Below are 24,731 nucleotides of genomic sequence, written 5' to 3'. Positions count from 1 at the left end.
TAGAGAGGTTTAAGTGCTCCATTTATGATCACCCAGAAAAAATCATAACAAGAAAGACCTTTATGAGAACAGAGCTGCAGCCCAAGGTTGGCAAAAACCTAGAGTCTGATGCTGACTGGACTGATGGACTTTGTGGACCAGACTCTACTGTTTTTGTAGTGTATGCCAAAGTTGAATCATGTGAAGATAGATGAACAATACCCAAAGCAGGCTACTCTCCCCATCTTCACAAACTCCTAGGTCTGGATGTTGGGAGTTCCATCTCAAAAAAGGTGAGGCATCTGGTTGGTAAGGATTGTAATAGTGAGAATGAGCAGAAAGCCCTTGGATCTAAAGGCATCTGGTGCTGAGGAAAAAATATTGGCTTTGAAGTCAAAAGATCTGGGTTCAAATTATAGCTCATCTACTTACTGCCTATATGCATCTCATTGGGGGTAGTGAAGTAGAAAGATAGACATGTTTACTCACATTGCTTTGATGAACTCAAAATCACCAACTACAAGTCTTCAAGAAAGATGGAAGGCCACTGGGCCTTATTATCTACCCTCTCTCTCCCTGATCCCTAAAGACTTCAAGGTCTTACCATTAACCCTGGTACTATGCCCTCCAGACTCCTGGGCACTGCCTTCTGATCTGCTGATATAACCCAAGTACCCTTGAGTCTTGCCATTAGCCCTACTTACTATGTCCTTCAAACTCTTGGGTACTGCCTTCTGATCTGCTGATATACCCAAGGTCCCTTCAGTCTTTCCATCAACCCTGCTACCATGCCCTCTAGTCTCCTGGGTCTTTCCATAAACATTATAACTGAACTCATTTATGTGTGTACTTGGCCCATAATAAATACTTTTTTTGAATGCTCATCCATTCATTCATTTAACCTCAATTTCCTCACCTCTAAAATGAAAGGGTTGAACTAGGTGGTTCCTAAGGAACTTTATGGCACCAGTTCTGTGATCCTGTGGTTTCTGGAGCTTTAGATTTTCCTCTCTGCAAACCAGCCTGTGGACCTTTGATGAACCAAGCTTTTTTCCAAATCACTTTTGTTACTTAGAGCTCTACTCTAAGTAACAGGGATGTGTTGGATCCAACTTGAAAGACTCAAGAGAGCTGATTGTTCAATTTTCAGCATGAGAATTTACTCCTTGAAAACTACACATCAGGGACTGGCATATTGTTTTATTGACTGACTAGTCTAGACTTAAGAAAGCAGTGAAGAAAATGTTAATAATTCAAACTAAGCTGAAAAGTTTAATTTTGGGGGGGAAACCAGCTTGTATTGTCAAATATTTGCCAGCACACTCCTGACATTGGAGATCCATGGTATCCAAATCCTGCATCTGATGCTTGCTAGCTGTGTGACCCTACAGATAATAATATATGTACATACTCTCTCCTGGGGACCTGGGGAGGAAAGCTCTTTGTAACCCTAAGAGCATTATAGAAAGATGAATGATTCTTGTGAGTTATTATTCTCCAGTGCTCCTCTGGCTAAGGGATGTGTGTACTTTCTCTAGAATCCCTCCCTTCCTCTCTTCTCCCCATCCCCCCCCCCCCAGTGTACAGCACCAGAGCTGGCCTGGGCCTGGGTACACAGGAGGCCCGCCAGTAATTACTTGTTGATGGACTGATTTTATCTAGGGGGAGTGGAGGGGGGGTGTTGGAATCTGTTTCTCTTTGCCCCAGCTGACTGGCTGGAGGAGGAAGGGGAGAATGTGCCGGAGGATGAAGATTACACACCAATTGAGATAAATAAATGTGTAAATCCATCAGCATCTCAGGCTGCTCTAATAACAAAGGACTCCCAACTCTCACATCCCCTTCAATCCCATTAGCGCCACTTTCACAGCCAAATCAAACTCCTGCTCTGTGATAAACAAATGCTTCGACTCATGGCCTCTCTCTCTCTCTCCCTGCAGTTTTTGAAATCTGTCTTTGTTTCTCTTCTCTGGTCTTCTCTCACCTTCTTCTCTTTTTCTTCTTCCTCCTCCTCTTTTTCTTCTTCCTCCTCTGCTTTTCCTTCCTCCTCCTCCTCCTCTATTTCTTCCTTCTCCTCCTCTCCCCCTTCCCCCATGCCACTCCAAACCTTTCTTGTAAAATGCTTTAAGAACAAAGCCCAGGAGGGATGCAAACCCATCATTAGCAGGCCTAGTCTTGGGCAAAATAGGGAAACTAGAAGCTTTTCTCCAGGTTTCTCCATCTATCTTTGTAAATTTCTGCTCTGAGTTTCCCATGATTAACTCCTCAGTCTCTCCTTATGGCACCTTACCCAGCCCTGTCCTCCTAGGATCAGAGGAATATAGATTTAATGACAATAATAATGATGTCTCACATTTTACCAAGGACATGACATTATCTCATTTGATCTTCACAAGAATCCTGTGAGATAGGTGCTGTTATTCTCATTTTACAGATGAGGAAACTGAGACTGAGATGTTAAATGACTGAAAGAGGTTAAATCTGAGTCAGGATTTGAACTCAGGTACTCCTGACTCCAGTTCTAAGACTTAGAGTTGGAAGGGAGCTTAGAGATTGATCAAATGTGACCCTGCCTCAGCCTCAGTTTCCTCACTTGTAAAATGAGAGAGGAGGGCTGGGCTAAGGAACCTTTAAGGTCCTTACACCTCTAGGCCAATGATCCTATAATATATCATTACCCCCTTATTTTATAAATGGGAAACTAAAGCCTTGAAATATATAAAAAAATGAAATAAATATAATATTCATTATATATTTTATTATTATATAATATATAATGAAACATACATTGTTATATAATATATATAATGAAATATACATATATATGTAAAACAATTTATGGATGGTCACACAGGTAGAAAGTATCAAAGACAGAATTTGAACTCTGGTCTTCCTTACTATAACCCAACACTCTATCCACTAGGCCAACTTGTCATCTCCCTAGGTATGATCTATTCTTTCTCTCTGTCCTGTTGTGCTTCCCCCCCTCCCCAGGTGACTCAATCCTAAAATGGGCTGTTTCTGCAGAAGGTGTTCCTTGGTGCTAATTCTTAATGGGGTACCTGTGCTAAATAGCATAATTATGTATGACATCTTTGTTGCCTTCACTGAAAGGAGGTAATTAAAGGTGGGAAACTTTAGACAACTGGCAGAATAGGGAGCTTCTGAACAAGGAATACATTTTATTATTCAATCTATGCCAAATCAAGACTGGTGACTTCCCTGACACCTGCTCCTAGCTGTTGGCAGAGTTGTGCCTCCATGGAATGAATGTTGTATATGAAGCTTAGAGGACCTGTCTTCAAAGCCAGCCTCTGCTTCTTATGACCTGTGTGATTTTAGGTAAGCCATTTCTTTTTTAGGACTCTACTCTTTCTTCTGTAATGGAGGGGCTTAGACTGAGTAGAAGTCTTCTAAAAAATCTTTATGGTATTCTTGTATTTGTCTTTAGGGACTTCCCATTCAATCACATATGTCATCAAAATGTATTTATATTGTGCATTTCTAAGTCATGAGAGTGGATTGGATAGGTTGAAAATAATAAGGGGCTTTGCATGAGAGGATTGAACATCCTTTCTGCCCAAGTATAAGAGCTTCCAGGTGGGTGATTGCTAGGGTAATAGATTCTGGGGATTGGTACTAGAAGTCACTGAAGGACTCAGACTAAGGCCATCAGCAGGGAGCCCTTAACTCCTCATTGAGAGATTCTCCTAAACCATGCCAGAGAGAGAAGACCTGTGAGTCATCGAGTACAAGAGAATGTGGAACCTCCTCACCCTAGATCCTTCACAGTGTGACCCAACCTTCCATTTCAAACTGACTTCCCACAACTCAGCTCCAGAGTGGAGGTCTTCCTGGCCTCCAAGCATAGTCAAGTTAGTTCAACAGCATTTATTGAGGGCCTGCTGTGGACTAGACACTGTGCTAAGTACTGTGAAATGCAACGGTAAGGACAAAATCATCCTTTTTCTCAAGAAATCTCTGAATTTGGCTCTAGTCGTACCCTTCTCCCTAGCCTCTCCTCTTAATTGAATTTGACCTAGTTATGTGGCACAGTGGATGAATCCTGCCTTAGATACTCATTAGGCAATCTTGAGCAAGTCATTTTAACCTCTCTCTACTTCCATTTCTCAAGTCATTATTTCCTACCCAACCACTTTCTTCAATTTCCACAACTCAAGAAATTCAGCATGAAACCAGCTCAGAAACCCAACCCTTCCATTGGCTGAAGGTCTTCATTACTCCTTGGGCCAAGCAATCAATGAGAATAAAAATGGCCAAAAGGGTGTTGCAAAGATCAAAAATGATATTGCATTTATTTATATACACATATGTATATACGTGTGTATGTATGTGCATATGTATATATATGTATGCAGATGCAATATATATGTATGTGAATAGGGATATATTTGCAAGACTTCAAGTTATATATAAATAAATGTTATCTCCTATTATCTTAGGTCAAGCTTCTCCATGAAGCTTGTTGTCCCAGCTAAGCTCCTTAATTATTTACAGAAAAATACTTTCTTCTTCTCTTCTTCTCCTTCTCCTTCTTCTTCTTCAGTCTTCTTCTTCTTCTTCTTCTTCTCTCTCTCTGTTTATGCTTATATGTATGTATCTTTTTCTCTATGTATATCTATATATCTATTTATATAGCCTTATCTGTCCAATAAAACTATAAGCTCCTTGAAGAGAGGGACCTCAAAGTATATTAGAAAATGTTGAAGTTAAAAAGTCTGAGGACACACACACACACACACACACACACACTTGCTACTTATTGCTTCTAAAACACTGACTTTCTAGGCTTCTCTTTTCTTTTCTGTGAAATTGGAGTAGGGTGGTGGTTGGGGTTTGGACGATGCTTCACTCAATGACTTGAAGGTTCCTTCCACTTCGAAATCTATGATCCTTTGAAATGCCTTTTTTTTTAATCTGACTCAGTGGTTTTCATGGGCCTTCCCAAACAGGAGGTGCTCAGTAGTCACTGGATGATTGATTAACCATTCAGGAGGACAATTCACAACTATTCTGATCCAGTCATCTCTGCATCAACCCCTCTCCAGTTCACAGCTGTTCAAGGGGTTCCGTTTTTGGCAGAAGACGCCTTCACGTTGAATACCCATCCTGGGGGTGATCCTCACAAGTAGCCAAGACATGCATTTTTAATGCCATCAATATCAGAATAATTTCTTCTTTATGAGATGGAGAGACAGACACACAGAGAGAAGAGAGATGCAGAGAGATAGGAAAGAGAGAAAGAATAGAGACCAAGAAAGACACAAAGAGGGAGAGAGAGAGAGACAGAGAGAAAGAAAGAAAAAAAAAGAGAAAAATACATAAAAAGAAGAGGAGAGAGACAGAGACAGAGAAACAGAAAGAGGAATAGAGACAGGGAAACACAGAGAGAAAGGGGGAGAGACAGAGGGAAAGAGAGAAAGACAAAGAATAAAGAGAAAAACTGATAAAGAGGGGGAGAGGCAGACAGATACAGAGATAGAGAAGAGAGTTACAGAAAGACAGAAAGGAGGGAGAGAGACAGAGACAGAGAGAGAAAGACACAATGACAGAGAAAAAATAGAGAAAAATACAGATAAAGAGGAGAAAAGAGAAACAGAGAGAGGAATAGAGACAGAGAAAGAAAAAGAGAGAATAAGGAGAGAAAAAGAGATAAAGAGAAATAGAAACAGCCTGAGAAATCGAGAATAGAGAAAAGACCCAAAGAGGGGGGAAGAGAGAGAGAGAGAGAGAGAGAGAGAGAGAGAGAGAGAGAGAGAGAGAGAGAGAGAGAGAGAGAGAGGATATGTTCCCCAGTGTTAGTACTCTAAACTGAAATCCAGGTGTTTCCTCTGTTGTTGAATTATCTCCTTTTCAGAGGGACTATGCATGGTGGGGGCGAGGTGGGGGGGGTCCATTTCAGGAGATTCCTGCTCCTTTTCCCCTAAACACTAAAGTACACAAATAGAGCTTTTTACAAATTTCCCATAACTAGCTGGTGAATTGTGGATTTTATAGACTCTCTTTTTTTATTTTTTAAGGTATTATTATGTACTACCAATGGTTTCGGAGTCACTCCAAGTGGAAGGAAAAAATGCATAACCATATGTGTGTTTCTAAGTTAAAACCCTTTTGCAAACTTGTAGAACAAAAGACTTGGGCCTTAGATGCAGGGGAGGGGAAAAGAGAGAATGACATTTCCCAGCCTTCTTAAACAGATCTTCTGGGAGGGGACTAGAAATTGCTATTTTACCAATTTCCATGTCCAACACACCCTCCATGCGAGGCTCTTTTTAAAGAGCAGACTTAGGATCTTTGGCTGCATCACCTGCCATGTTCTCTTCTCCTCATTGAACAATGCCATACTTGAGTGGACCCATAATCTCATTTCTGATGGTTGTTCTTATGGATACCGACTTCTCAGAATTTAGAATTATTCCAAGGTGAAGATGCTGATTGTAGCCACAATACAATTCAATTTAATACAGTCCAAACAAACTTAATTTAATTCAAAGAGAACTTATTGAACAACTATTATTCAACTCAGTAAATATTTAAACACCTCCTGAGAACAAGACATCATATGGGGCATTTTTTTTTAGGGGAGAGGAGAGATGTCTAGATCTGTGCTTTCATTGGCTTAGAGAATTTCTGGTGAGGAAGCCCTCACCAATGGAGACTAGTGACTGTCCATAATTTAAGAGTCTTAGAGCTTTTCATGGGGCACTAGAGATCAAGCATTCTGCCTTGGGGTCCAAAGTCAGTAGGCATCAGAAAGCGGTCTTCCCCAGGTCTTTCTGACTTAGAATCTTTTTCTTCATTGTGCTACCTCTCAGGGAACTAGCATTAAAAACATGAAGAAATGGTGCCATCCCTACCTTCAGGGAGGTGACAGTCTAAAAGGGAAAGTATTAGGGATGCTGCAAGTAGCCAGCCAATTAATAGGGGCAAGGAGACTCAGGGGATATGCTCCGAGGAATTTGACAAGGAAAGATCATTTTCACCTTCACCTAAGGGATGAAGAGGGATATTAGGGAAGGCTTTAAGGAGACAAATGTGGAATTAGGTCTTGAAGAAGGAAAGTGACTTTTTCAAATAGAGGGGGTGGGGAGGCAGAGGAGGGAAGTCTATTCTAAGTATGAGCGACAGGAGTGATGGCATGCTTTGGGGAGAGGGCAAGGGGAAATTGAGTGGTCCAATTTAGTGTGAATAAAGGATATTTAAAGAGGAATTATGTGATACTAAAGGCAATAAACATCCTGATTATGGAGGGTCTTGAATGTTAGATCAGGAGTTTTTAACTTTAGGAAAAAATGGGGAAACTTTGCAAGTATTTGATAGGAGGAGTGTTGTGATCATGGTGTATATTAGGAACATTACTTGGATAGCAATATCAATTGATCCATAAATATTTAATAAGTGACTACTATGTACCAGTCATTATATTAAGTACTGAGGGAAAAAGCAAACCCTGTACTCATAGAATATGCAATCTATTGAGATGTGAAGGACAGATTAGAGAGAAGGTTGGTTGGAGGCAGCAAGACCAGTTAGGAACTTTTAGAATAATCTGGGCAAGAAGAGGGCTTTTAGGTGAGTAGAGAGCCATGACTACAGTCAGGAAGACCTGGGTTCAAGTCCAGCCTTAGACACTTAATTAGTTGTGTGAAGCTAGTCAAGTCACTTCAATCTCTGCCTCAGTTTCTTCATCTATAAAATGAGCTGGAGAAGGAAAAAATAAACCAATCCAATATCTTTGTCAAGAAGATCCCACAAGTTGTGTGATCCTGGGCAAGTCACTCGACCCTGTTTGCCTCAGTATCCTTATCTATAAAATGAGCTGGAGAAGGAAAATGAGGAGAAGGAAATGACAGCATATTTTTAAAGAAAAACCCCAATCAGGGCCATGAAGAATTGGACACAACTGAACAACAACAAAAGAAAGAAGTCATGAGGAACTGCAATGGAAAGTGAGGAAAAGCTCGATGTGAGAGATGCCTCAGAGGAGATGAATATCAGGTAAGAGTCAAAAATGATAAGTTCAGGGTACTAAACTTGGAGTAAGCCAATTAATCAATCAGTCATTCAAATTTTGGATTCTTGCTCTGTGAAGGCTTTTCCAGATACTCCATAGGCAGAGGTTCTATTTTTGTTTTGTTTTGTTTTTTAGGTTTTTGAAAGGCAAATGGGGTTAAGTGACTTGTCCAAGGCCATACAACTAGGTAATTATTAAGTGTATGAGACCGGATTTGAACTCAGGGACTCCCGACTCCAGGGCCAGTGCTCTATCCACTGCGCCACCTAGCTGCCCCCAGAGCTTCTATTTTTGACCCTTAATTTGCCCTGGAAGTTCCACACCTGCTTGCAGACATTTTTTTTTTTTTATTCAGAAAGTGAATCCCTGTCTTGAAGGCCTGGACTATATCTTTTTATTTTATTCACTCTTGATATTGAGACAAGTCTGGGTGGATATAAGGATCATGGTGTCTCAAATATCTGCCCAGATGTCTCTCTCCTAGGACATGGGGCAAGGAGCTAGCCCTCAGCAATCATAACAAGGGATCATCTAGTCCCTCTTTGATGAAAGAACTCATTCTTTTCTGATATAGCCCATTCCAATTTGGAATTGTTAGGAAGCATTTTAGTCCAAGTCTGCCTCTTTACAACTTCTTCCTATTTCTCCTGTCCAGGGAAAAATTGAAACAACCTCAAATCTCTTCCACATCATGACCCTTCAAAGACTTGAACACATCTAGCATATGTCTACCAAGACTTCCCTTTTGCAGTTGTTTTAATAGATCCCTGTATGGCCAGCCTAGAAATCCCCTTTGAAACTACCCTGGACAAATCCATAAAATATATTCTTTTTGACTAGTCAATTGATGTACCACTAGGGTATAGCCAATGCTCTCCTAGACAGGTTTTCTTTTGATTGGAAAAAAATAGATGCCAGCATGAATGGGCAGATGACCATTAAGACATATTAGCCTGAGGTAAGGTAGAGTATCACAGAAGGTCATGGACCTGGGTTTCAATCCTTGCTCTTTCATTTACTAGCTGTATGATCTTAAGCAAGTCACTTAACTTCTCAGCCTCATTTTCCTCATCTGTAAAACAGATATAATAATTGCATCTACCTCTTAATATTACAATTCTATATGTGATGATATGTAAAGCTCTGGACAAACCTTAAAATACTTTAAAAATGTTAATTGTTATTATCTATTATTATTTGCATTCTCTGTACAAATTTCAACATCTCAACTTCTTTTTCTGTTAAATGCAGGGGAACTAGATGTTTGCTAAGGACTGCTTGATTTTTAGAAAATTATTAATTCAAGTCAGAAACAGAAATGTGGACTTGTTATCTTATGACTATGACCCCTGGCAGAACCTCTTCTGAGAACTCCTGCTCCAGCTCTTGGCACCTTCTTCTCAACAAGTTAACAAATATGATCAGACTCTCCTCTGGCATCCTGGGTCAGCTCTGCTTTGTTTGTGAAGCCAACTTTATAACCAAGTTTCCTGTAAGGTCCCTGTAAATTTATTGGGACACACGGAAGAGGAGGTTTCCTCCCAATACCATATTTGGTTACTGACATTTTTTTTCCAAAGTTCACATTCCCAAAATGTGATAGGAACCGAATTGAGAGTCAAAAGATCTCGGTTTTATTATTGGCTTTGTGATTTGTTATCTGTGGAACTCTGAGAAATGGAAGAAACCCTTAACTCTTCTGCATCCTGGACCAAACTGACAATCTACTGAAGCCTATGGACTCCTCAGAATAAGATTTTTTTCAATTCATAAAACAAACTCATAGGATTAGAAGGAAACCATGTTTTCATGGACCAATTATCCTCTCCTCGATGGATTTCAGTTTCATCAGTAAAATGTGCAACTCTCAACTTTAAATCCTGCAATTCCATGGTCCATCTAATGTGATAAATCTATGAGTCATTTGACCAATAACATTTTATTAAGTGCCTATTGCCAGATATTGGGCACTAGAGATGCATAGATAAAAAGGAAACAGCCCCTACCTTCAAAGAGCTTAGACTCTATTAAGGAAGACCTCTCTCTCTCTCTCTCTCTCTCTCTCTCTCTCTCTCTCTAATTCTCTCTGTCTTTCCCTGTTTGATCTGTCTCCCTCTCTCCCTTCCTATACCTATACCTACCTACAGCTATATATATCTATATCATCATCTATATCTATAACTATAGCTATAGCCATATCTGTTGCATAGATGGGCAGTGGGTGATGCAGTGGATAGAGCGCTGGCCTTGGAGTCAGTCTCAAACATTTGCCACTAGCTGTGTGTCCTTGGGCAAGTCATTTCACCCTGATTGCCTCTCATCCAGGGTCATCTCCAGTAATTCTGATTCATATCTGGTCACTGGACCCAGATGACTCTGGAGGAGAAAGTGAGGCTGGTGACTTAGCACAGCTCCCCCCTCACTCAAATCCAATTCATGTGCTTGTCTTGGTGTCACCATGGTCTTCTTTGAAAATTAAGGACAAACACCATCATAATTATAATTAGATAAATATAGTTATCTACAAATACATACACATAAAAACATATTGTCTATATATACACATACACACCCACATATATATACCCTATATATATATACCCCATATATATACCATATATATATATATATACCCCAAATAAATGAAAATTAGTTGTATAAGGGTAATCAAGAAAGGATTTGCATATGAGGTGGTACTTGACTTAGATCTTAAAGGAAGTAAAAGATTTTATGAAGTAGAGAGACATTTATTTCAAGATGGGGAATGACTAGTGCCAAAGTCATTGGATATATGTAGAAATGGCCCAGTGATATTCAACTGTTTTCTCTCTTCAATTGTGAATAAATGATAAGGACAATATAATAATATAGTAAAATTTATATAGCAGAGGTTTGAAAAGTGCTACACAAATATTATTTCATTTGATCCTCACACCAATCTTGCTGGAGCCTCCTATGAAGAGTTTCAAGTTACTTTTCTCCCTGACATAAGTTTAGCAGGAGACAGGATTTCCTGAAACACCTCAGTGAACATTTGGCCACCATCGCCCCTGTATTAATAAAATTCACCTCTGTCTTCTTACCTCTTTTCTACTTATAACACAGCCTAGTAAAAGGGCAATTAGGCTTGGGCAATTAAAGTGATTTACTCACCAGCACTAAGTGTTGCAGCACCTGCCCGTATCTGTGGAAGGAGAGAGAGTTGCATTAATTCCCATCCAGTCAGCCAGGGCTGGACTGAGGCTGAGGTGATGTTTTATTTACAAGTTCAAGGCCAGTTGGCCGCTGGGAGACTCACACTTTCTCAGAAGACAGCAGCTCTTGAGCGATGACATAAGCTCGGGATTGTCCTTCCTTCTGTGGAGGAAAAACAGGACAAGAATAAACAGCTGATGTTAATGAGGGATGGCAGGTAGGATGGAGGAATGCCATCATTGGGCTTATGTGTCTACAAGATAAAACCAAGGCCGAATGACATGATTTCAGCAGAAGAGGATTCCTTAGTTTCTCCCCTCTTCCCAAAGGATTATTAACCCTTTCTAGAGGATGAATATGATCAGACTCTTCCTCTGGCACCCTGAGCCAGCTCTGCTTTGTGTCTGAAGCCAACTTTAAATTGAGTTTCCTCTTTCCAAGGGATGAATACCAATCATTATTGAAGCCAGCATTTTCTTCTAAGTTGAACAAACTTTGTTCAATGACCCCAAGGGAGGCTATCATTGGGAATTCATAGAATCTCAGACCTAAGGACCTCGATGTCCATCAACTGCCAATAGTTCCTGTTTGATGATCCTTTCAACATCGTCTTTGACAGTGGTCACCAACCTTCATTTGAGTCCTCCAGTGAGCCCAGAATCCACTACTTTCCTAGACATTCCTTCTATATTGGGATTGTTTATATAATTGGGAAATTTCCTTACATTGACTTGAAAGCTACTTCTTTCCCCTTCCCCAACCTATTTCCAAATTGTTCCTATTTTTATTCTCTGTGACCAAGCAACAAGTCAAGATAGATTCCTCTATGGTCCATCACACCCAAGGAAAGACTTCATGTACCCCCAGACCACCAAGCCCAGTGATAAAGCCTTCTGTCAACTAATCATCTCCAGATCATTCCATCAATCTTTACTTACCCAGAATCTCTCACCTCCTCCCCATCCTTGGTTTGTTTTCCAGCTACTCAAAGATATTAGTTTTAAAAAAGTGCTGCCCTAATTAGACACAATATAGGAGAGCTGGTCTGACCAAGGTAGACTATAGTAGAATCAGAGATTTAGCTTTAGAAGGCTATTCAGAGTCAATCAACAAATATTTATCCAGCTCAGACTTCAAAGAGCTTCCATTCTCATTATGAAGACCACCAGTGAAAAATTGTATGTTGTGAAAGAAAAGTGGAGGTAGCTGATGGTGGAGTGGATAGAGCACTAGACCCAAAATTAGAAAGACCTGAATTCAAATTTGACCTCAGACACTTCCTAGCTTTGTGACTCTGGGCAAGTCAGATCTTCTGGAAAAGGAAATGGTGTACCCCTCCAGTATCTTTGCCAAGAAAATCCCATGGACAGCTATGGTCCATGATGTACTGCCCCTTCTTCTCTAGTCCATCCCCTCATTTTATGGATGATGAAATCCAGGCTAAGAAGGGTTAAAGAATTTGCTCTTTTCTAGGACTCTTTCAATTGCTCCAGCAAAGCAGATTGGTAAAATAATAATAATAGCTAACATGTATATACTATATATATATTGGCTTATCATATAACACACACACACAGACACACAGACACACAGACACACAGACACACACACACACACACACACACACACACATATATATCACAATACATGTATATATATTGTATATATTGGCTTATAATGGCCTAAATATTTTATCTCATTTGATCACCATCACAACTATGGCTGGATTTGAACTCAGGTCTTCCCAACTCCAAGACTAGAACTGTATCCACTGTACATCTGAATGGTCAAAAGTCTTACATGAACTGGTCTCTGGTTTCCATAATATCTCCCAAGTCCTGAATCTTTTCTCCCTGTTTCCAGTAAGGGAATCGGAAGTGGAAATATCCACATCAGATAGTGAGTTCTATTCCTTGGGAACAAATCCCTTATTCTTTCTGTTTCCTTATCTAAAATTAGGGTGTTGGATTTAAGGATCTCTAAGTTCTCTTCTGCCTCTAAATCTTAGCATCCTGAAGAGCCTTTTATTGAAAGAGAAGGAACTTTCTTCTTTGGATTCTGAGGAGAACAGTACTTTCCTACCTCCATTTCCATTGAAATTTAATATAATTCTACAGTTATCTGCTCATTGTGTAGATACTGTATTTGCAACACTGTCTGGAAGTCTTTCTAGAACTTGAAACTGTGTATACATTAAGGTTAGATCTTGCTCAGTAAAATCTTTGTAACAAGTCTTATATTAAATACACCAAGATTGGAAGAAGCCAGATGCTTGAAGGAATCTTATAATGTGTTCTGTAAATGAAAATTATAGATCACAATACCAGAGATCCTAAGAGGCAGAAAAGATCTCAGTAGCCAGTTAGTCCAACTGATACTGGAATAGAATGATTTTTGCCAAAAAGTGGTCATCTAATCTTTGAGGAATTCCAAAGAAAATTTACTTCTCATGGAGTCCATATTCACTTTTAGGAAGTTTTTTCCTTACTTAAAACCTAAATCTACCCTTGCAAATTTCATCCACTGCTCCTAGTTCTGCAAAATGGGGACAAAACCCCTACCTCTATTCCCTTTTGAGCAAGACAGTCTCTATTCCAGCCTCCACCTCCTCCCTGCCCTGGGGCCCTGGGCTTCTTAATGATGAGTAGGCATCCTATCTAGCCTGGACAGAGACCTCCTCCACCCACCCACCCACCCAGTGCCAATCCCTGGTATCCTTGGGGCAGGCTCCTGTGCATGTTTCATCCTTCTACCGTTGGCTCTCAAAGCAGTTATCAAATTAACCCCATCAAAACAGTCCTTTCTGGCCAAGGCTCCCTTATTATAATCTAAAATCCCTGAGGATAAGAACTGTCACTTAGAAAAACATCTATCACATAGTAAATGCTTAATATGTGAATGAATGCTAATTACATATATATATGTATGTATATACATATATATAGAGGGGGCTATTATTGTCATTATTATTATTATTATTATTATTATTATTAATTATTGAGCAGGGGCAGGGAACTTCTAGCCTGAGAAATCAATTGATCTGGCACTGTCACAGCAACCACAGACAGGACTTGAAATTCAGTAAATCTAGCAACTTTTAGGGATGAATTAATGAAATGCTTGACCAAATATATGACCAAATTCTAAGCTGTTAATTTTTTATGACCTACAAATGGTTTATATATATTCAAACGATCTTGGTAGAAAAGAGGTTCTCTACCTCTCTTACAGAAGTTGAATCCCAAACATGTGGATAAGTATGTAACAGAGACTGAAAGAGCTGGAAACATAATGGTGTGGGCAAATTCTTGTCAGTCATCTTCTTCTGTTTTACTTGTTTTTCCAGCACTTAGTACAGTGATTGGAACAAAGAAAGAGCTTCATAAATGGGCTCTCTGTTGACTTTCTGAATCTCAGTTTCCTACTCTGTAAAATGGGAGGGCACGGACCACCTGATCTTTTCCAGAAGAGCATCAGAACCATATCACATGGTAGAACTGAAAAGAGACTTGGAAAGAGTTCAAATGGTGCTCCATGTCTCTTATCCTACAAATAAGGAAACCTGAGCAGAGTATTTAAGGGGCTTGTCCAGTGTGGTCCTGCTGGTAAGTAGCCCAGACAGTATGAACCTTCTATCCCTCTTTCCCTGATCTCTGGAAGGTATCTTCTGCCTCTGATATTCTAGGATCCTTCTCTGTAGTTGGTAGGTTCCTTCACTAGGTTTTCTCAAAGTGGCAGTATACCTTTGTGTAGTCAGCCTGGTGCCCACCAGAGAACTTGGCAGAGAATGGGAGGAGGCTCGGTGGCTATATCTCTTTCCCACCGGCCCGAGCGGCTATGACATGCAGCTTTATTTTCTCACCCTGACACAGGTCACTTTGCACGTCCCCAGTGGAAGGGACCCATCTGTTGCCAAGTTGCTCTGGGTGGTCCTTCGGGGCACACCCCAATCCTTCCCTCGCTTCTGTATACAGAGGATCTTGCTTTTGTAACTCCATCCATGATTAATGTGTCTTTCCCTAGCCCCACAGCAAAAGACCCGAGTGGGAGGTCACGTGAGCCATGGAAGGCTAGCTCCCTGAGACATGTCTCTAGGCGTTGCCCTCCCTGAGTTATTTAATTGCTGTTTGTTTAACCAGGAAATGAACTCCAAGACTGACGACAGTGTCCAGAGACAGACTTCTGGGAACGGAGGGGCCTCCTCCCCCAGGAGGGTGTGGGGTGGTCCGGAGGGGGTCTCTTGCTATCAGGTTTCTCAAACAAAGGCCAAGCCGGGTATTTAAATCAGGTCTACAGCCACCCACTTTGTGTGTTTCTGATGGTATTATCTCCTCTTTGTCCTTAGGCGCCTAGTGCATTCCCACATTTCCTTCCTAGGGTCCTACTCAGGCCAGGCAACCCACACCAGCTCTGGAGGGGTGGCTGGTCCAGTTCAGGGCCAAGGCCACCACTCTTCTGATGCTTCAGTTATCAGATGGGACAGCTGGGAGCCAGTTTGAAGATCTTTGATTTATATGGTAGGGATATGGTTTGAATCTTGGACCCTAAAAATCCATGGCGAAGTGAGAAAGGGACTTAAAGTTAAGAGTTGACATTTGTCTTCTCAGTTCCACTAGAGTTGTGTGATGGATAACCTTGTGTAAGTCATAGGATTACAGAATTGGAGCATCTCAGTGATTGGTCATTTAGTCTGAGTAGAAACCCCCTCTATGACATCTCCCTCTTTGAGGAGTCTTCATTTGAAGATCTCCATTGATCCACTACTCCGAAGGCACTACACCATTTCACCTCTGTACAAGGTCTGAATATTAGGTAGTTTTCTCCTTATATTAAGTAGAAATCTGTCTCTTAAGTGATTTCCCTCCACTGTTCCTAATTCTGGACTCTCTGGTCAAATAAAAATAAATCAAATCCTTGTCTAAACAATAGCCTTTCAAATACTTGAAAACAGCTATCATTTCCTCTCCCTAACCCCCCCCCCCCCCAACATTCAACATTTCTGGCTGCATTAGTCAATCAGTGGATAGACTGAACAGCACTCAAATTCTGCCTTAGCCACTTAGTAGTTGTGTGACCCTGGGCAATATATTTAACCACTGTCTGCCTTGGTTTCCTCATCTGTATAATGGGGATAATAATAATAATAATAATAATAGCAACTGGCTCCCAGGGATACTGTGAGGATCAGATGAAATTATAGTTGTAAAGTCCTTTGCAAACCTTAATGATACTATATAAATGATGCCTATTTTCCTAGTGGTATTGGTGGTACTGATACTCTTTAAAATAAGGATGTTTTGCTAACATTTGCTTGCCCTTTTCATCCTCTTATAAATGATGCTGCCACTCTACCTCTGAGAGGTCTGAGCCTCAATTTGTTCATTTATCAAATGATGGTAAAAATTCCCGCCTCACCTACCTCACAGGTTCTAACCTGAAGATCCAATAACAAAGTGGGTATTGAAAATGATGCTCAGAGCATAAAGTACCAGGCCCATAATAAGAATGACCTCATTTGGGCCTAACAACAAGCCTGCAAGGAAGGGAGGGAAGGAGTTATTATTTCCCCTTTGAAAGGTGACAAAATAAGACTCAGATAAGTATTGATAATCATCCAATGCATTTGTAAAGCTCTATCTGTTAATGTTCTCTTTCTTAAGTAAAACTGAAATCCACCTCACTACAAATTCCCCACATTTCTTTTAGGTCTACCCCTTTGGGGCAAACAGGACAAGGAAAAACTCTTTTCCTGTATTCTGGAGTCACTTCTTAGTGGTGGAGAACTGATTGTTAAATGTTCTATGAGTATTTAAAACTCAGAAATCAGAATACCTGACCAGGTTTTCAGATCTTAGATTACTGTTTTGTTGATTATTTAGACTTAAGGGAGTGATGAAGAAAATATTAATGCAAACCAAACTTAAAAAGCATTCTTTTTCCCTGCCAGAATATTGTTGTTAGACAATTACTGGCTTATTCATAGTTCCTTATCACTTCAAGTCTTTAAGCTTCAAGAAGGCAATTTGGAACAATGCCCCTCCCCCCAAAAAAACTTACTAAAGTCTGTGTTCCCTTTGACCCCAGCAATACCACCTCTAGGCTTATACTTCAGAGACCAAAGAAAGAGGAAAAGGATCCATATATGCAAAGATATTTATAGCAGCTCTTTTTGTAGTAGCAAAGACTTGGAAACTAAGGAAACACCTATCAATTGGAGAATGGTTAAACATATTATGGCATATGATTATAGAGTAATATTATTGGACATGATCAATGGGACCTTCTTTTGCTTGACAATGTATATTCTAAAGATTTTTTTAATGAGGATGGATAATGAGAAATTCTTTCTTAACTGAAAAAATTTAGTTTAATTTTTAAAAATCAGAGACTGGAAAGTGATACTGTTGAGGGGTCTCTTGGTTAGGTATGAATGTATGACACAAGATGGTTTTTGAAAAAGTCCCTTCTAGCCCTTATTTTCTGTGATTTCAAGACTATTGTCTCTGAGAACTTGAGCAGTCATTTTAGGTCTCAGATTTCCCATCTGTAAAATGAAAGAGTTTGACCATTGATCTCTATGTTCCTTGTAGATGTAAACTATTATGGATTAATCTAACAAACAATTGGATTAATCTATAATAGTTCTTACTTTGCACTGGGTTTCCATTAAATGCCTCCTTTGAAGCTTTGTCCTTGCATGGGGGTTACCTTGGGTTCCTGAGAACCATGTCAATGGAGTTCAGGTTTTGGCAGGATCCTAACAAACTAGATAGGATTCAAAGATGGCTTCAATAAGGAACCATGGGTCTGTCTTCCAAGGATCAGTCAAGTTTATCCAGAGGACTAGCCCCAATCAACATTACTGGAGGAATATGCACTTGGACAAAATTATACATCCTTGAAAGCACTCTCAAAGGCTGTGGCCACAAAGAATAAAGGCAAGAGAGCCTCTAAAAGGCATAAGACATATACACAAGTTATTACAAGATAAAATAATAATCATTTATGTAAAATTTAAGGCTTGCAAACCCTACAACTCACCCCATTTATTTATTTATTATTCTCATTTTACAGCTGAGGAAACAGAGGCAGACAAACGTTGAATAATCATACAACTAGTAAATAGCTGAGAGAGGATTTGAATTTGGCTTTGACTCCAAGATCAGTGCTCTACAATCTACTGTTGAACTGTTGTTTAATTAGATGATGATTCAGGGAGTTAGAATAGTATGCTGTGGAAAAAAGGACTGAATTTGGAATCAGAGGAGGCAAATTGAGGTGGATTGGAGTAAAGTGACTTTCCCAGAATCACACAACTGGTGAGCTTCATGTCTCCATGACAGGCCTAGAGCTCTATCCACTGTACCACCTAGATGTCTACTGTATGATCTTGAACAAATCATTTCCTTTGCAAGGGTCTTAATTTCCCAGATGTAAATCAAGGGGGTTACACTGAATGGCTTCCAAGATCCCTTTCAATTCTTACATAATATTATTATTATTACTATTATTACTACAACATAATATGTGAGAGTCAAGATACTTAGGCTTTGATTGGGGGAATGGACAATGAAACCATCATGTAAGAAATATAAGCATAGAGTACATTTTCAGAGTTGTAGCATTAGTATAGAAAAGAACAGAGAACTTGGAGGCATAAGACCTGGCTTGAAATGTGACCTTGTGACACTTGATCTTTCTGCGTCTCAGTTTCTGTGTCTGATAAAAAATGAGAGGGGTAAACTCTGACTATTAAAGTCTTTTTCTAGCTTTAAGTCTTTAATTCTATGACCAAGAGTGTGAGGGGAAGGGATCAAGTAAACTTTAACCCCTAAGGCCACATGAAAGCCAATTGTGTTGTCAGTTACTAGATCAAAAAATCCTAATGCCACCTTGCCCAGTTCTTTCAGCAGTAAGGTTACCAGAACACATCTTTTCCTTCTCAGTATTCAGGACATGCTTGAAGACCAGGCTCAATGACTATTTGATATTTCAGTGATGGAAGTCACAGAAGAGAGACCTAATTTTTCATCCTAGTACCCATCAGCTTTCATGATGGCAGCAGAAGTCACCTCCTGCAAGGGAGGAGGTGGGGATCCTCAAAACCCTCCACCCAAACCCAGTGTACCAGTCAGGGCTTCTTCTGCTGAGCATCAGCTAAACTACTGATCACATCGCAGGACCTGGAGCAGGAAGGAACTCAAGAGATCAACTAGTCATGAGATCAAACCTAACATTTGTCCAGGGTTACTTGGGCTTAGTCCAAATTTCATTTGGATATTTCAGTGTTATTCCTATCTATGAGTTCTAGGAAATATGTAAGTTTGTGATTTCATTTTGACTTTGATTTATTTCCCCCAAGTTCAGGGGTGGGGGTACATGGATGGAGGGAAGTCATTTGATTTTCAGGTCAAAGCAAGTTAACAAAGGCAAACATATCTAGCTCCCCCACCTTGAGCTCCAGGCCTTTATCACAAACTTTCTATTGGACCTCTTTGCCTGGAAGTAGAGTATCTCAAACTCTGTACATCCCTAAAAGAACTCATAAGCATGTCTTACAAACCTGCTCTTTCCTATAATATTTCTACAGAAAACAACCACCACTACTGATAATAATAATAATAATATCATAATAATGATGAGGATAATGATGATGATGAGAGGATTTATAAAACACCTTAAGGATTTTCAAAAGACTTTATATAGATTATTTCAGTTACCCAGTTTCCCAACTTTGGTATAATCCTCAACTCACTGTTCTCCCCACTGCCATCCAATCAAATGTTGAATCTACCAGATTCTACTTTGACATCTCTTGCATCTTCTCCTTTCTCCCTGCTTACATAGCCACCCTTCTGGTTCAGGTTCTTATCATCTCCCCCAAGGACTATTGAAAAAGTCTCTTAACTAATCTCAGGTTCTTGGCTCTCTCCTCTCCAGCCCATGCCTCCACAAAGCTGCCTAAATCACCTTCCTAAGGCACACATCTACTCATATTACTTCCCCTGCTCAAGAACCTTCAATGGCTTCTTTGAAGACATGTGCTCTTTAACTTCCAATGGCATTGGAAGTCTTTCACAGTTCTTTCCAGTCTACCTTTCAAGGCTCATTGTATAGTACTCCTTTTCATGGGTTATACATTTTATCAGAACTGGTCAATGAATTGTCAAGCTGGTTTCCCAAACTCTTCAAACTCTCTCCCAGCTCCGCCTTCCTTCTCATAGTCTTTCCCTCCCCCTATTATGCCTGGAATGCACTTCCTCCTCACCTCTGACTCTTAACATACTTGGCTTTCTTTAGAGACTCAGCTCACATGCCACCTCTTAGAGGAAGTCTTTCCTGGCCCTCCTAGTAATTAATATTCCACTCTCCCTGCCAAATAATCTCCTATAAAATTGTCTATTTACATGTTTTAACCCACTAATAGAATGCCAGCTCCCTGAAGGCAGGGATTATTTTCCATTTTGTCTTTCCATCCCCAATGAAAATGGTAGAGAGTGATAAGACTTATAATCAAAGGATTTGGATTCAAATCCCAGTCTGCCACTTAATACTTGTGCTACTTGGGGTCACTTAGAGATCTAACTATTTAATTTCTCAGGATCTCAGTTCCCTCATCTGAAAAAAAAAAGGGGATAAGATCAGATGAACAGCAAGGTCCCTTCCAGTTCTAAATCAGCCCAATCAGATTCATGCCTGCTGATCCCAAGGTCAATGCTCTTTCCCACTAAAACCTAATACTTTGGTTACAAGCTCCACATTGTCCTTCTTTCTTCTGGAAGTCAGTCCCATTCCAGGTCAATTCCCAGTGACCTTAGAAGGCAGATGCTAAGGTTTCCCTTTCCTTAGTCAACAAGAGGAAGCATGCAGAAGAATGTCTTCCAAGTTTGTTCTCTTTAGCAGACTGGAACTGGGGTGACTAGGTGGCACAATGGATAGAGCACCGGCCCTGGAGTCAGGAGTACCTGAGTTCAAATCTGACCTCAGACACTTAATAATTACCTAGCTGGGTGGCCTTGGGCAAGCCACGTAACCCCATTGCCTTGCCAAAACCTGAAAAGAAAAAAAAAGTATACCAGGACTGCTGCCAAAGGTCAAGATCCAAAGTGGACTTTACCTCAGGTCTCACTGTGTCTGGGGGGAACAACCAAAGACTAAAATTTACTTCTAGTGAAATCTATAGCTCCTTAAAAGAGTAAGACTGTCCCCTTATCTCTTGAAATTAACCTTCATTTTTTGCTTCTCTGGGCATTTGGAGGTTAAAGATTCTGGCAAAACAGAGTGATTAATGAGACCTAGAAACCAATCCCACCCAGTAAAGAGATAAGACTAAGCCTGAATCTTTTAGCTTTATGAGCCCATTGCAAGGGGTGTTCTGCCTGGATGGTGGTCTTCTGTAGGCAGCTCTGTCCCCCAGTTCTATTAACTGTTTACTGTCCATAGCCAAAGTCCTAAACTCCAGCACATGACTTAATTTGTTGGGTGTCTTCCTGAGCTCAGGGATCACAAGATTTTAGACAGCCTAAGCTCCTTAGCTAACAGGTGAGAAACTGAGGCCCCAGGTCACACAGGTGCTAAGTAATAGAAGGCAGATTTGACCCAAATTTAGCCTTCTTTCCCTAGGACTTCATGGCCTCTAGCATGGCACTGTGAAAAGAACAATGAATAGGGAGTCTAAAGTCCTTTGGCTAGCATTCAAGGACCTCTCTAATTTGGCACCAACTTATCTCGCACCATTGTCTAACCGTCTGCTCTAGCCAGACTGCTTTTATCATCTTCTGAAGTGACCATACCCATTCTACCTCTCAGACCTTTGTTTACGTCATTCGTCTTGTCTAGAATGCCCTGTCCTCTGATCTCCTAGGATCCCCGTGTACAGTTGGAGGGGACCTTAGGATTGACTAGTCCAACTTCTTTGGTTCACAGATGAGAAAACTGAGGCTACAGGAGGGTAAGTAACTTTTCAGAGATTACACAGAAAGGAGCCAAATTGGCATTCAAACTTGGGGTCCCAAACTTCAAATGCAGAACTTTTTTCCCTCTGCTTATTGAAATCCCGCCCATCTTCAACCCCTAACTTCCTAATAAAAACTTTCCCTGACTACTCCAGTTCATAGGTATTTTTCCCACTCATCTAATCTCCCAGAGAATTCCTGTCTATGCCCCTCATTTGGTTTGTATTTTATGCTGAAAGCTAAGTGGTTCAACAGATAACATTCTGGGCTTCAAGCTGGGAAAGCTTGAATTCAAATCTAGCCTCAGACACTTATTAGCTGTGTGACCCTGGTTAAGTCACTTAATATCAGTTTCCTCAATTGTGAAAATGGGGATAATAAAAGAACTAGGGTTGTTGTGAGGATGAGATAATATTCATAAAGTTCTATGCAAACCTTACAGTACTATAGAAATGCTATCTGGGATTGTTGCTGACTTAGAGTGTTCATATTTCAAATATGAACTGGAAAGAGAGAAGAAGAATTAGTTTTCTCTCCTTATTTTCTAGATAACACAACAGAGATCTGGACAGGTAGAGTGATTAACCAAGGTCACACAGCAGAAATCATTTTGGAACTTGAATTCTTTGACTAAAAATCTTGATTACCTCCCTTCTCTCTATATACCTCTTTTAAATACCTATAATTAAGAACATGGAAGGTGTCCTATACCAAAAGAGGTGGCTGCTGAGCAAAGCGTGCAGAGTTCTTGGGAGAGAAGTTCTCATCTCAGTGACCATGGTTCCAGCCAGGGTCTTGCTGTGAGGATGCTCCCCTGAGGGCTGATATTTTCCGGATTGCAGCTGCATCCTTGAAAAGCCCCCAGAAGGCTGGAAAGCCAGACTCATTGTCAGTCTGGGCCAATGTGTCAGCCAGGCTCTGAATGCTTCCTTTTACAACTGGCTCTATTTTTATCCTTTTGATTTCAATCTCAGTCTCTCTGTCTCTGTCTCTGTTCTCTCTCTCCTCCCCCCACTTCCCTTCCTCTCCCTCTTTCCTTCTCTCTTTCCCTTCTCCTCTTTTTTTCCTCTCTCCTTTGTCCTCCTCCTTCTTCTCCTCCTCTTTCTCCTTTCTTTTTCTTCTTCTTTCTTCTTCTTCCTCCCACCTTGCTTTCTGTTCCCTTCAATCTAATTGGTGTGTGTGTGTGTGTGTGTGTGTGTGTGTATGTTTCTGGGTCTGGGCTTGGGTCCCTTGTCTCATATCAGTCATAATGTTCCCCTGACACACTTCACTCCTTGCTGTCTGAAAAGGGAAGGCTACTTTTCTTTGCTATGATCTCAGTTAGCTTAGTAGAGGATCTCTCTCTCCCCAGATGGGAAGATGGAGACATGAGTAGAGACTATTGGGAAGGGGGATTCGGTGGGATCCTTATTTCTGGAGGGAGGTAGCTTTAGGGCCTGGTGGGGTTATCCTCAATTACATTGAAAAGTGGCATTCAGACATAACTGGAAGAAAAGTCAAATGGACCAGACCAAGAGGAGGAATTCCTGGATTCTAGAATAAAGGGAGGAATAAACCATTCATGCCCTGACTACTGCAGCCCACACTGATCTCCCCCTCTGAAATCCTGCTGTCCTTATGGTCAGTGAGTCAGAATCTGTCTTAGATACCATACTTTCCACTCCAACCAAGTGAGCTTTCTCTTCTTCTCCCTAACATGACTCAACTATTCCCTTCTGCAGGCCTTGGGTCAGTCATGTTCTGGAACTGGTTCCTGCTCTATTGGGAAACATCTAAGAGATGTTCTGTGTGAGTCAGAAGTTGCCTCAGTTTCCAGTTCTTTTTGCTTTTAGTCTCTTACTTGCTTGATTTCTGACCTTTTGGCCTGACCTTTCTGGGTATTCCTGGTAGACTCTCTAAATGAGGCAAGAGCTCAGGAGTTCTGGGGAAAAGTTAAGAGCTAGAATTGAATATTTTGTTTTGCTGCAAACTCTCTGTTTCTTGTCCTTGGGACTGAGATAATGAGACAAATCCAGTTGAATCAAGAGTAGGTATGTCTGAGAAGCTATGTTTGTCAGAATCACCCCTATCTCAATGGCAGATGGGAAGATCTAAGCGAGGACAATAGTGAGAGACAGTTGGGGACTCCTTACTGGAGATTAAAGCCACAAGTGCCTTCTTAAGGGCATCTTTAATTTGTCAGTTGTCTCTCTGGGGAGGAGATAGAACAGTGGCCAAATTGTCTCTCTAGGGGAGGAGATCGTGTCCAAGTTGGAAATTTAATGCCAATCTGAAGATTCTGATGACTTCTTGGCTAGCCAGGTGACCTATATCTTGGCAAATCTCCATCTCCCAGGTGAGGATATTTAACTCTGAGCTACTTCCTAATCCCCATTCTTAACTAGAGCTGGAGGAGCACTGGAAAGAGCAGATCAGAGCCTTCCAATAAACCCTCCTTTAGGCAAAAACAAGGGCCTGAGCCAAACCCCAAGCAAGTCATCCCATTTGCTTCTGGTCCCAGATTCTGAGCCTTGGGGGCAGACAGGGGAAGCAGTGATGAGCTCATTTCCAAATGCATACAGCTAGTA

General features: G+C 40.7%; 1 protein-coding gene and 1 long non-coding RNA gene across 3 annotated transcripts in view; one reads left to right on the top strand and one right to left on the bottom strand.

The window, feature by feature from the left end:
- Nucleotides 1–24,731, bottom strand: part of FGD5 (FYVE, RhoGEF and PH domain containing 5) — a 171,091-nt gene that overhangs the window by 52,289 nt on the left and 94,071 nt on the right. For both annotated transcript variants that reach the window (XM_074198480.1, XM_074198481.1), the window contains exons 4-5: nt 11,313–11,371; nt 11,168–11,198 (exon numbers count right to left, since the gene is read on the bottom strand). In XM_074198480.1, the coding sequence (XP_074054581.1) occupies nt 11,168–11,198; nt 11,313–11,371 (90 nt within the window). The remainder of the gene's footprint in view (nt 1–11,167; nt 11,199–11,312; nt 11,372–24,731) is intronic.
- The window catches only part of LOC141496220 (uncharacterized), a 71,645-nt gene that overhangs the window by 27,749 nt on the left and 19,165 nt on the right, over nt 1–24,731 (top strand). The window lies entirely within an intron of this gene.

Source organism: Macrotis lagotis, chromosome 8 (genome assembly GCF_037893015.1).
Source record: "Macrotis lagotis isolate mMagLag1 chromosome 8, bilby.v1.9.chrom.fasta, whole genome shotgun sequence".
NCBI lineage: Eukaryota > Metazoa > Chordata > Mammalia > Peramelemorphia > Peramelidae > Macrotis > Macrotis lagotis.
The sequence above is the reverse complement of the archived record's forward strand: the minus strand, read 5'-3'. Positions and strand labels throughout refer to the sequence as shown.